Source organism: Brachionichthys hirsutus, chromosome 9 (assembly GCF_040956055.1).
Source record: "Brachionichthys hirsutus isolate HB-005 chromosome 9, CSIRO-AGI_Bhir_v1, whole genome shotgun sequence".
Taxonomy (NCBI): Eukaryota; Metazoa; Chordata; class Actinopteri; order Lophiiformes; family Brachionichthyidae; genus Brachionichthys; species Brachionichthys hirsutus.
In genome coordinates, this window is record NC_090905.1 from 50,915 (window position 1) to 65,041 (window position 14,127).

The 14,127-nt window shown below is 46.1% G+C and overlaps 1 protein-coding gene across 1 annotated transcript in view; it reads right to left on the reverse strand.

The window, feature by feature from the left end:
- nlgn1 (neuroligin 1) overlaps positions 1-14,127 on the reverse strand; it is a 374,131-nt gene that overhangs the window by 1,525 nt on the left and 358,479 nt on the right. Inside the window, exons 8-9 of the mRNA XM_068743587.1 lie at positions 3,071-3,227; positions 2,175-2,252 (exon numbers count right to left, since the gene is read on the reverse strand). Of these exons, the coding sequence (XP_068599688.1) occupies positions 2,175-2,252; positions 3,071-3,227 (235 nt within the window). The remainder of the gene's footprint in view (positions 1-2,174; positions 2,253-3,070; positions 3,228-14,127) is intronic.

Below are 14,127 nucleotides of genomic sequence, written 5' to 3' on the forward strand. Positions count from 1 at the left end.
GGAGCATAAACGTCACGTCCCTTTTGGGTTTTGTTTCTTCCTGTTGATACATGTAGCCGCTGCCGTTCCGCTGTGCTAAGCTATCCAATAAAGCAGCATGAGAGGCTAAAGACAGCACGAGTAGAATATTTGTTCTACTCGTGCACTCCAAGCGGCTCTTTCCTCGACCTGCACGCCTTAACATTATTAACAGGAAAACGTTTACTGTACATACTATATATTTATATTTCTCAAACAAATGTTTAGTTCTGAAAAGGTTTTGATCTTTGGTTTCATTCTATAATACTGAAACAATCTATTTAGATTAATGCCTGACTGTTAAAAGTGTGTGGTGAGGGGTTTTACAGCCTTAAAACATTTATGTACATGTATAATAATAAAATAAAATAAAGGTGACTACATTGCGGATTTCACTTATTGCGGGCTATTTTTAGAACGTAACCCCCGTGGAAAATGAGGGACTACTGTATATTGTTTTATTCTAAACCCAAATGTCTTATTTCTTATTAATTCCTACATCAGTTATGATTTGTCATCCTGCCTTCGGTTTTTATGTGTTTAGCTTCCCCTTTTCCTTTGTTTTTTACATTCATCAAAAATAGTGTTTAAAATAAATAAATAAAATGCTTACAGTATGTCCACCACAACAACAGCACGGGACCAAAGGAATATACTGTGAAGCAGTCCTACTTTATTCAGCAGCGTAATCACTGATTAGCAGTGGCGGGCGGTCAGGGCCTGCAAGGCCTTCTCTGCTGGCCTAACATAACCAGAATTCAAGAATACATGATCATATTTATGATAAAATTAATTTAATTTTATGTATATATATATATATATTCTTCACATTCATGTCATATTATATTCCAGTGATGTATTTTTAGGTGAGAGTTTTTATCCAATCAGAATTCAGCTAGCTTGTGTTGCCAGGCAGATTTCATAATACCAGTGGCAAATACTATCCGTCCGAGACCTTCAGAATCAGCGGCTGCTTGCCGTCTGTGTTGTGTAAGTGAACGGGCTCGTAGAGTTGAGTTGATAGACAGTTGCGATAGCCAATCAGATCACGAGTTAGTGAAACAGGTCCTTCCTGCTTGTCTCACGTTACAAGTCAATAACGCGTCCTGTGATCGGCTCTTAGAGTTGATAGACAGTTGCGATAGCCAATCAGATCACGAGTTGGTGAAAGTAAGGCCTTCCTGCCTGTGATCGGATACTCCGTGTGAGAGGGCAGCGCTATGCATATTGCATCATCAGCTAATGCACATCGGTACGGCGCGACCGTCCGAAAATAAAACTATTCCTGCGCTTTTAACCCACAATGGCCGAAGGAGGGGAAAGTGTGGATTTGGTTGTGGATATTCTTGAAAGGCCATTTTCAAGACGGATCTTTACAGAGAAGCTAGCTCTCGTGAGCCGACGTCATCCAACTCCAGAGCTAGCTAACCTGTCCGAGGTGGGGAAAGCATTTGTACGCCACTTCCAGGCTTCAAACTTTTGGCTTGCAGCTTCTGAGAGTCGCTGCAAATTGTTCTGCTGGGAATGCCTTTTGTTTGCAAGGGATCGATTTAATGTTTGGAGCAACACTGGATTTAGGAACTGTAAGAAAGGAGAATGGATTTTGTTTTCAAACGGGACAGCCGTTTTGGTGAGTACCAACATTTTATTTATTTAACATGATAACGAAATAAAATCACAGGTATACTGTAAATGCAATGTGTGTAAATAATGTGGCGCGCCGGTGCAGTTGTGTGATTGTAGTGGAAGTACACAACGAGACAAATATGGCCGTTGTGTTGCAGTCTCTTATATTAAACTGCAAGTTTGCAATTTAAAGCTTGCCTATATTCATGGTGGACTTTAAAACGTTTTGGACAAATAATGTTAAATTCCCTTTTATTTATAACTTTGATAGTACCACGTATAGTGGTAAGTTTTATTTGCTGATGCAGTTTATTGATTTTTAAATGCTCCGGAAAAAATATCCCGTGTTGTACACGATTGAGGTGATGCAACACCCAGTAGTGCGTAAGTGTGTGTTTGTACATTATTTCTAAAGCCGTGTCATAAATGATGGTATTATTAGGGGCATTTATTCAAGTCGGACTAAGTAGGACTTCACTGAAGGCCTAGGTGTAAAATGCACCGCCCGCCACTGCTGATTAGGAACTAACCTTAGTCGTGGTGGGTATGAGCTGGGTGACCTCATTCAGGCTATGCAGATGGGGGACGAGCTCTAACCACAAGTTCACCTGAAGAGAACAGACAAAATATGAAGTTTAAAAAAAAGAACGAATAGAGATCCAAGAGATATGAGAGAGACAGATTTGTAGCTACGGTCAAAATTCACCTGAATAAAAGGGAATCTACATGAAGTGTTTTGCAGCCTGACATAAAACCAAGACTCACCTTCTCAGGTTAACAAAGATATAAATCCTGCTCCCATTGTTGAACATTTATAACTGCTATTTCACTCTTATCATGTGGTTGCTGCCCTTGGATTTTCAAATCCACATATAAGAGCAATCAGGCGGATGTGTCAGCATTAGTCTGTAGTTAAGCTGATTATTACAGCGGCTACATTATATGTCTTTTTTTGATCTGATCTTGTGGGGCAGCAGTGGCTCGATGGGCTGGGACTTGGGTTGAGAACCAGAGGGTCACTGATTCAGACAACAATATGGAGTGTGGACTGGTGACTGGAGAGAGGCCACTGCTGAGGTTCCCATGAGCAAGGCACCAACCCCACCAACAACTGTTCCGGGTGTGCCGGTCATGGCGACGCCTTCACCCTGTGCTCTCTCCACATGCTACACGGCCCCTACATATATCCAATCACTATCTCACGCAGCTGACTACTCAGACAGCAAGCTTTCTAATACCGTATAAGAATATTTGGACCTGTATGCAAACTCTTGTGCCAGTGTAATTTGTTTTGTACCCGTAAAAGTACTAACTTCACTAAACCAAACCAATTGAAAATAAGCAGCTTCATCGTTAAAAGGGATTTTGTCATTAATCAGCAGAAAACGTGTAAAGAGAGAAAGTGCTTGATCGTATCTGTCCGAACCTTGTTGGCACGGTAATGCTCTTTCACGCGGGGCTTCAGGCCGATGTGCAGGTACAGCTGGTCTTTCTGGTTGTAACGTGTCCATGCCACTTCTTCAAAGCGATTGGGCTTGGTGTGGATGAACTTGGTGTCCTGAGGGACGGGCTGGTTAGGGTCTCTGACGAAGAGAGAAAAGGCAGGACTCAAGAAGAATTCACAGGAAAGTGAAAAATGCTACAAAACTCATATAAATGAGAAACTTCCTCGGGAATATGTTTAGATAAAGAAGCAGCTGAACCAGGCTGGTTATTTCCAAAACACTTTAGCGTGACTATTTTCGATAATCTACAAAAAACAAAAACAAACTGCCATGATGATGATGATGAATATATTTACTAGATAGAATGTTAGAGTACAAGTACAGTCACACAGTAGCATGTATTACATTACAAATAGGCCAAAGAGGTGCATGTTTTGAGGGCGGGAGTCAAACCGTTCCACCCTTGGGGGGCAGTATGGTAAAAAGATGATTTACCCATGTTAGTCCTATAGGAGGCGGTAATCAGGTTGTTGTTTGAGCTCCCTCTAGTGTTGTGGCTGTGGGTGTCACTAAATCTGTGGAGGTGTTTATTCAGGTATGCAGGGATTGAGGGGACTGAGGGCAGAGCTGCATTGAGTATTTTAAATGCCAATCCCATTTTGAGCTGTTTAACCCTGTCTTCTATCCTGAGCCATTTTAAGCTAGCAAAATGTCCAGGAAGAAGGTGGGTCATGGGCCCCAGATTGAGGAGTAGCCGAATCCGTTTGTTTTGGGAGGTTTGGAGCCTGGTTTTCAGGGACATTTTGATGTTTGAATACCAGGAGGTGCTATGGCACATGTGTTAAACTCAGGGCCCGGGGGCCAAATGTGGCCCTCCAAGTCATTTTTGTGCCCCCCGAGAGCTGTGTGCAGATATTTGTTTTTGTAAAATGCTGCATCTGCCACACATTTGAGCCATCATTTGTTGGTTGTACTGCAGTTCTGCCCCTCTCAACTGTGACAAAAGTGTTTTGAACAAAGTTAATATATTTTCTTTATTTATTATTTAATATGATTCACTCGAGGTGGCTCGGTGGCGCAGTGGTAGCACTGTTGCCTCGCAGCAAGATGGTCGCGGGTTCGTCTCCGATCTGTGGCCATTGCATATTCTCCCCGTGTCTGCGTGGGTTCTCTCTGGGTTCTCCCCGTGTCTGTGTGGGTTCTCTCTGGGTTCTCCCCGTGTCTGTGTGGGTTCTCTCCGGGTTCTCCCCGTGTCTGTGTGGGTTCTCTCCGGGTTCTCCCCGTGTCTGCATGGGTTCTCTCCGGGTTCTCCGGCTTCCTCCCACCACCAAAAACATGCAGCCTAGGCTGATTGGTTACACTAAATTGTCCGTAGGTGTGAGTGTGTGTGTGGCTGGTTGTCTGTCTCTGTGTTGCCCTTGTCCAGGGTGTAGCCCCGCCTCTCACCCATTGACTGCTGGGATTGGCTCCAGCTTGGCCCGCGACCCGATAACTGAATAAGCGGTTGGGACAATGAATGATTTACTTGAATAAGTTTGATTATTGATGGAGTAATGTGGTTTTCTTAACCTGATCAATTGAAAGGTTTTATGTTATAATAACAGCAATAATCTATCCATATATTGTTACAACTATACAATTGAATATTCAATGTTTGTAACTTGAGTATCAAACGGAAAAATTCCGCAACATGGCAATAAAAATAGCAACACGCTGCAGTCAGGAAATAAATAATCTTCTGGCGGTGACGATTGAAAGTTATTTGAACTTTTTTGTTTTTTTCAGCATGTGCTGAAATGTTGACCCCGACGACATATGGCGCTCAGGATCAGCACTGGACAGCTCCATATGTAGCTAGCTATCACAAACGTTGGTTCATACTTATGATTTACATTTAGTTACATTTTTTTACTGTCTTACGATTTACATTTGGCTTTTGGAGGGCAAACATAATGCTAATGTGGCTCTTGGAGAAGATGAGTTTGACACCCCTGATCTATGGTAAACAACAGAGTTAAGCCATAATAACAGGGATACATTTTAAATATAAATACCCCCTCTCACATAAATAGCACCCAGAGCATGAGATCATCTGCCAAATATACCCACTTGCACTTAATCCAAGCTAGCCAGAGCGAGGCACGTGATCTATTGGGCCCATTCAGACCCACTGAGCTCCCCATTGTCTGAGGCCGGCATGCGGAGCCAGCCAGACCTCATCAGGAACATGCTTAACCATTCAAATTAGTGGCATAAATCTTCCAGGTACCCTGCACTTCATGTCAATTTGGGGTTATATATGTAGATCATTAGTGCCTTTCTGGTCCCCTAAGGCCTCCGGGGCAGTGAACAAAAAAAATCCAATGTCCCTCTACTACGCTCTGGAAAAACAATTACCTCCATGACTATATGCGAAAAGGCAACAGAGACAGAAGGGGAGAAGAGAGAATTGTAATTTTGTCAAATCGAGAATGTCCCTCTTCAGGCTATAGCAATTAATTAGAAAAGTATTTGAAGATATTCAGAGTAGATCTGCAAAGCATACCAATGAAACTTTGCAGTTCATAAATCCGTTTTATAGTAACTGGTCAACAAAGTGAGTTAATAGTGGGGAAATATAAACACACAATTAAATTAGCAGCTCCTTAAAGGTGTCTGTCACACCTTTAGGCGGGCCGGTGTAATTTCCCCACTATCTCTCCCTGTCTTCCCCTCTCCCGGTGCTTTGGCAATCAGGTCATCCCCGTCACCTGTGTTCCCGTCATCACCTGCACCACATCAGCAATCAGCCCTGCCTTGGCGACGGCTGGAGATTAAAAAATCCAATGAAGAGGGAATACACGTTCTTTTCTTCTGTGCAACGTTCATTCTCAAGAATTGATTATTTTCTCACAAATAATTCTGTGATTGAGAATATTTCTACTAAAATTAACCCTATAATTATCAGCGATCATGCTCCGGTTACGCTCAGCTTACAAATCGCAGCGACCTTTGAACCCCCGTCAACGTGGCGCTTTAACACCTCTTTGCTTAAAGATGCAGAATTTGATAGGGTCATAAGAAGAGAGCGGGCAGACTATCTGGAAACAAATGACTCTCCAAACTCTTCTCCGTCTTTACTCTGGGAAGCAGGGAAAGCTGTAATCAGAAGCAAAATTATATCATATGCCTCTTACAAAAAAAAACAGGAACAGAAAATGGAAAAGGAAATATGAGAAAATTAAAGTATTAACCGATGCTTACGCAGCAAACTCAAGCAATCAAACGTGGATTGAACTACAAAACACAAAACTAAAACGAGATGATATATTATCAAAGAAAACAGAGTTCATATTACAACAACTGAGATACAACGACTTTGAATATAATAACAAATCAGGCAAGTTTCTGGCGAATCAACTCCAACGTAACAGAGAAAGATCTCTCATAACAGCAATTAAAGGGTTAAATGGTGAGTGCACGCAATCACCAGAAGAAATCAATCATATATTTTACACGTTCTACCACAACTTGTATTCAGCAGCTAATAAACCCAACCCGGAGGATATTGAGGCATTTCTCAGTAATCTGAATATGCCTCAACTATCAACTGAGTATAAGAACATTCTGGAAGCTCCGCTGTCTCGCATCCAGGCTGGAGACAGTGATCCCGTCTGTAATTCACAGCGACCAAACAGGATTCATTAGAGGTCGACATTCCACCAGCAATATCAGAAGAGTGCTAAATCTGATCAGTATGTCGCAGCGATTTGGAAAAAAGGCAGTGGTTGTATCGCTGGACGCAGAAAAAGCCTTTGATAGAGTTAGCTGGTCCTTCCTCTTTGCCGTCCTACACAAGCTTGGTTATGGAGAGTCATTTATACACTGGGTGTCGGTATTATATAACTCTCCCAAAGCGACCGTAACCACCAACGGGATTACCTCACAGAGCTTCACCTTGCAGAGAGGTACCAGGCAGGGCTGCCCACTCTCTCCTTTATTATTTGCAATATTTATTGAACCCCTAGCAGCAGCAGTGCTGCTCAAGGGAATCAATGCTGCGGTGTCAGAACACAAAATTAATTTATATGCTGATGACGTCTTGCTTTATTTACAAGAACCCTCGGCTTCGCTGCAGGAAGTATTTAAGTTGATAGCTAAATTTTCACAACTTTCAGACTATTCCATCAATTGGACAAAATCAACATTACTTCCCATTACAGAAAAGTCATGGAACCCTGCAGACCAGGACCCAAACTACTCCTTTCCTACGGGCAATTTAAAATAACTGGGCATAAATATTTCAAGTTTTCCGAGTTAACCAAATTAAACTTCACCCCACTTCTGGATAAAATCAGCAGTGATCTGAAGCGTCGGAATAACCTCCCGATATCCCTTCTGGGAAGAATAGCCACCATCAAAATGAAAATTTTACCACAAATCAATTATTTATTTTCAATGATTCCGTTTAAACCAACTTCCAACTGCTTCCAGTCGTTGGATTCAGCCATCACCAAATTCTACTGGAAAAATAAAAAAGCAAGAATTAGTCTATCTACCCTTCAGAGGAGTAAATCTAAAGGAGGCCTGGAAGGCCACATTTTATGAATTATTACTTGGCTAACCAGCTACAATATCTTGTACTATGGATGCACCCTAATAGAGACTCTAATTACTGGTTAGAATTGGAACAGAAGGACTGCAAGGATATTAGACTCACAGATCTCCCCTTTATCACAACAACCATCAAACGGCATAACTGTTTTAAAAACCCAATGATTTCTTCCACCTTGTCCGCCTGGTGGAAAGCGTTAGAAATGACAAACTCCAAACTGGAACCCTGCATGTTCTCTCCAATCTGGAATAACCCTGACTTTCAGGCCAGCAATCAACCTTTCCATGTAGGTATGTGGGAACAGAAGGGAATCTCTCAACTCCATCATCTCTTTCATGACAATACGTTTATGTCATCTACAAAATGGTTCCAAAAATATGAACTCGGAATCGGAAATTTCCTTCACTATCTTCAGGTAAAGAATACAATTAAGAAAAGAATTCCAACGCTCCGGGGCCCGCCTCAGCCACCTGTATTTGTTATGGAAGTCACAAAGATTTCCCCGACAGTTAAAAAGACCCTTTCTAAGATTTATAAACTACTCTCAAGCACAGATACGATATTTCTTCCCATCTCAAAATGGGAGACGGATCTGTCACTAACCTTAGATCATGACTTTTGGACACAAATCTGTGAAAATGCATTTAAAATGACAAAACACAGAAATCTTCAACTCATCCAGTGAGATCCTTCATAGAACACACATTACTCAGTATATGATGAAGAAAATGGGCTTCTCCGAATCTGACATCTGTTCTCAATGCTCGCAAAATACTTCTGCCACTTATTTCCATGCCATGTGGTTGTGCTCACCCGTCCAGGATTTCTGGGTCGCAGTATTACATAAACTGTCGTCCATCTTGGATTGTACGTTCCCTTTATCTCCGATTACGTGTCTACTCGGTGACCTGGCAGAAATCGTTATTTCTAAGAAACATACGCACCCCACACTCGCAGCCCTCGCCATTGCCAAGGAAACAATCCTCATTAACTGGAAGAATAAACAGTCTTTAAACATCAACCATTGGTTGAACCTCCTCATAGAACACATATCAATGGAGAAAATCTCTGCTTCCAAAAAAATAAATAAAACATATTTGAAATATTTTACAGAAAGTTGGTCTCCTTTTATTAAATCATTAAATATAAATATTGCAACCTGATTCTGCCTGCTAGCGAAAGCCACCACAACGATGTAAATGGTGATGCTGCTTACATTTTTTTTGCATGACTCATCTTGTTTCTGTTTTCATTTAGGAACCCGGTTTCTGTCTCCAGGACCGAGTGGACCTCAGAAATACATCACCTCCCAGCCATTCTAACTTTCTATGTTTCAGCTCCAGTCTCCAGCTCAATGTTCTTCACACAAGGATGGTTGATCTCCGGGGCTGTTGCATGCTGGGCTAACTCTTCAGGGGCTGTCCCCGTGGCTTGATATGTGCGGCCCGGCTCCTCTGGTCTCTGCTGGGTGGCGCATGCTTCTCGGGCGACCGCCGGTGTTCCGCTAGGTTGCCATGCCGGGGTGCTGGCCCATGCGTTCGGAATGGCACTGAGCTGGCGCAGTCTGTCACTCCTCTGCTGGTAGTAGCGGCCCGGGTCCGGCTGGTGACCTGGCGTGGCCATGGCCCCCTCACCTCCCCTCCCTCCTACCTGACCTCTCTCCTCCACCCTCCCCGTCCCCCACTCGCCCTCTTCTCCTTGGTCTCGTCTCCTGTCCTGCCTCCCCCTCGCCCCTCTCCCTTGTCCTTAGCCTCCCCTTCTCTCCCATCGTGGTCTCCCCCTTTCCCCTCTCTCCCCGCCTCTCCTCTTCCGGCATCCTGCCTCCCGCCGGGGCCTCGCGGCTCCCTCCTTCCTGGGGGCTGGATTATGGGGGATGGGTGGGATGCGTCGGGGGCGGCGCTCGATCCGGGCCCTGTGCATGGTTGGGCCCTCTGACACCTGTGGGTGGGATGGGTGAGGCTGGGGACTACGGTCGGGCTCCCTCCTCCCCCCGCCTGGTTGGCTGGGGCCTCATGTGCTGCGCCTCTTAACTCACCACCTTAGCAGGTGGTTGTGGGGGTGCGGGTGGTTGTGGGGGGAGTGGTGTTGCGTGCTGGTGGGGTGCCAGGCCGGCCCGCTGTGCCCCGTGCCACTGCGCTGGCCTAGGTTTCGTCGGCTGTGTTGGTGTAGGTCGCAACCGGGCCCTGGGGTGGTTCTTCTGCGTGTGGCTCTGATGGGGCCATGGTATTTGTTCTCGGGTTGCTGTGGCTGCTTGGGGTGATCTGGGGGCTCATGTTGCCATTGTTGGGTCCGGGATGGCTGCCCCGTTCTTCACGCATGCCATCCACCACTGCAGCACCTATCAACACTCGTTTAGAGAGTCAACCCTGCACACAGATCTCTGAGTCAGTGGAGGTTGCTGGGTCAGTGTGTGGCTCTCACTAGGCTCTCTCTCTTTTTCCTCAGATCTCCTGAGAACTTGGTGATCCATACTTTCCTCTAGAGACGGATGTGAACCTGGTGTATTGGGACAACTCTTGGTGATGATTGGATGGAAGGGGTAGAATTAAGGAGCACAAATAAATCCATCGCACTTTCTTCTCAGAACACTGTATTTGTCACTTTTTGTTTGTCCATGTTGTGTGTTCACTGCGGTGTGCACAGCCCTCAACGGCGGTAAGCAGGTAAAGAAAAGAAAAAAAGCAATCAGCCCTGCCGCTACATATACTGCTCACACACCACACCCCTGTCAGTGATGCGTTCTACTTTCCAGCACTTCAGACTGACCTCCCGTGTACCGACCCTGCCTGATTCCTGGACTCTGCTTCTTCGCCTGCCTCTTGGGATCTGTCTGCCCGGCTGTTTGGATTTCCTGGTTTGTGACGCCTGCCTGTTGTTTGGACCTTACCCCTGCCTGCCCCTCCAGATCTGTCGTGCGTTTGGGTTCTTTCCTGCCTCGGCCCGTGACAGTGACGCTGATCGATGATATCAGAGCCATTCCAGCGTTGACTTCCAGTAATCCAGCTTATTTAATTTATTTTATTTTAGTTTCGCGTTTTGAGATTGATTTTCTATGAGATTGAAGTCACATGGCTGTAATGGCCACTCTAGAATAATCCAGGTCTTTCTCTGAATACAAATACTTTGCTTGGTATCAGAATATTTTTGACCGTCCATTGATGCCCAAGCTTCAGTTTCAGCTTCCTTACAGGAGGTGACAAATTGGCCTTTTACCTTGTACATGCTGTTGTGCCAATACAGTCCCAGGACGTCACTAAGAAATCGGGCAATTCTTCCACGTCCAGATATAATGCTGCTCAAAAGTTAAACTTTTGTTTCAAGGATTCACATTAGCTAGAATCTAGATGGGATTACGTTCCCTGGACCGGATCCTGCTCCTGTTGCACTGGGCTGCAAGAACTGTTGTCAATAAAGCAATCTATATATATAAAATAAAGGCTCTACCAAAATGACTCTGGGACTACAGATGGTGTCAGTGCACAATTATAGATTAGTTTCAGCTGTGTCGAGCTTGCATTTAAGTCTTCATCCTCCCTTCTTAGTTTGCATGCCAGTTTTCTTCAATAAATGCCATGGTTTGTATTATGAAATGCCTAAAACCACAGTAGCTCCTGCCAGTTCTTGGGTTTCTTGTCACTAGCATGACAATGTCTGATTTCCAAGCCATTAAAACAGTGATCAGCAGAAAAATATTCTTAGCCTTATCCAGCTGAATGAACTTGCACATAGATTTATTCTAACTTTAGCTGTCTTATGCCGCATGAGAAATGTAAGAAAATGTAAGACTTTTTTTATAATACAGAAATACTGTATAAATAGTATAGTCCTTTACACTGACATGAAAGGTTGCATCATGATTTATGACAAATACACTTCTGTTACACAGCTGATAGACTTATCCTTCTGTACATCTGAACTGGCGGCAGGCTTCACCAGAGATATGATGGAATGGTCAATCTTTTTTTTTTTTTTTTTTTTTTCCGTTTCCGGAATGGCGGCGCGTACACACGCTGCGGCCCGAGGCTCCTGGCTTTTCGTGCTTGTTTTTGTATTTTTGTTTATATTTGCGCCTATTCTGAGAATCCAGGCCCTCATTCAGTATGGAAGTGCTGAACTGTGGGAATTGGGGAAAAACCAGGGTGGATTACCGTCTATTTTGGACTTTATCCCTCCCAAGCTCCAGCGAACATTGGAGCCCCCCCACTATCCCACCGCTGTGGCCGAGGAGGCGAAGAAGATACCGTAAACAAAAGGGGGGTAAGCGGGGCGTCGTGCGTGCTAGGCTACATGCTAACCCACACAGGCTGGCGCTACCCAGCATCTTCCTCGCCAACGCCAGGTCGCTCGTCAACAAGATGGACGAAATACGGCTGAGGATCGTCTCAAAGTGGACCGATAGCTGCGTGGCGATCTTCACCGAGACCTGGCTGGACGCCAACATCCCCGACGCAGCGGTGGAGCTAGCGGGCCGCTCGCTGCTCCGCGCCGACCGGACTGCAGCTTCAGGCAAGGCCAAAGGCGGAGGTTTGGCGCTGTACGTTCACAACTCGTGGTGTTCTGCTACGAACGTGATCGGAACATTCTGCTCCCCCGACCTGGAATATCTTGCAGTGAAATGCCGACCGTTTAAACTGGCTAGAGAACTCAGCTCTGCTGTGATCGTAGCGGCCTACATACCACCACGTGCTAATGCTAAGCTAGCGCTGGAGGAGCTGTACCACCTGGTTAGCAGCCAGATGGACGCTAATCCAGAGGCCGCTGTGATTGTAGCTGGAGACTTTAACCACGTGGAACTGAAAGCTGTGCTCCCCAAATTCCACAAATTCATCACCTTCCCCACCAGAGAACACAACATTCTGGATCAGGTCTACTGCAACATCCCGGGGGCCTACAAGGCTGTAGCAGCCCCCCACCTGGGTATGTCTGACCACATCTCAGTGAACCTGATCCCCGCATATAAACCGCTGATCTGCAGGACTAAACCCACCACCAGGACCGTGCAGGTCTGGACTGAGGAGGCTTCCTCAGCCCTGCAGGACTGTTTTGAGCACACGGACTGGGATGTATTCAAAGAGGATGCAGATTTTGAGGAGTACACGTCATCTGTGCTTTATTGTATCCACTTCCGCACTGATGCTGTCCTTCCCACAAAGACGATCACAGTTTTTCCTAACCAGAAACCGTGGGTGGACAGCACAGTGCGGCTTCTGCTCAGAGCCCGGGATGCAGCCTACAGAGCTGGAGACCAGCTGGCCTATAGCAGGGCAGGAAGTGAGCTAAAAAGAGGCATCAAGCAGGCAAAGCACAGATACAAGCAGCACATTGAGGAGCACTTTGAGAACAATAACCCACGTGACATGTGGAAAGGCATCAGGGCTGTGACGGACTACAAACGCAGGGACCAGCACGCCAGCCACGACTCCACCCTGCCTGACACCCTGAACAGATTCTTCTCACGCTTCGACTCTCCAGCAGCAGAAGGACTGTGGATCTGCCCCAGCCTGAGGTGCAGCATCAGCCGCTCGTCCTGCAGCTGCACCGGGTCTCCTCAGCCCTGAGGAGGATCAACATCAACAAGGCAGCGGTACCAGATGGCATGTCAGGCCGGACACTGAAGACGTGTGCTGACCAACTGGCAGGGGTTTTACTGGACATTTTCAACCTGTCCCTGCAGCTGTCCACCGTCCCTGCCTGACTTAAGTCCTCCATCATTGTGCCGGTACCCAAGAAGTCATCCATCGCCTGCCTCAACGATTACCGCCCTGTTGCTCTGACTCCGGTGGTGATGAAGTGCTTCGAGAGGATCCTCCTTAAACACATCAAGGACGCCGTCCCTGCTGGCTTGGACAGCCTGCAGTTCGCCTACAGGGGGAACCGCTCCACGGAGGACGCCGTCTCGCTGACACTTCACTCGGCCCTGACTCACCTGGAGCAGCCTAACACCTACGTCAGAATGCTGTTTGTGGACTTCAGTTCAGCTTTTAACACCGTCCCACCGGACATGCTGGCCCTGAAGCTCCACAGCCTGGGACTGTCTCCACCGCTCTGCTCCTGGGTCAGGGACTTCCTCAGCAACCGGCCCCAGGTGGTGAGGATAGGAGACACCACATCCTCCCCTCTGATCCTGAACACTGGGACCCCCCAGGGTTGCGTTCTCAGCCCTGCTCTCTTCACCCTCTTCACCCACGACTGCTCTGCCATCCACTCCACAAACATGGTGAGACCCACTACAGAGAGGAGGTCCAGAACCTGATGCTGTGGTGCTCAGGGAACAGCCTTGTTCTGAACACCAGCAAGACCAAGGAGGTCATAGTGGACTACAGGAGGTCCAGGAAGACTGAACACGCCCCCCTGTGCATACGAGGGGAAGCAGTGGAGCGTGTGGAGAACATTAAATTCCTGGGCATCCACATCTCTTCTGACCTCTCCTGGACACTCAACACC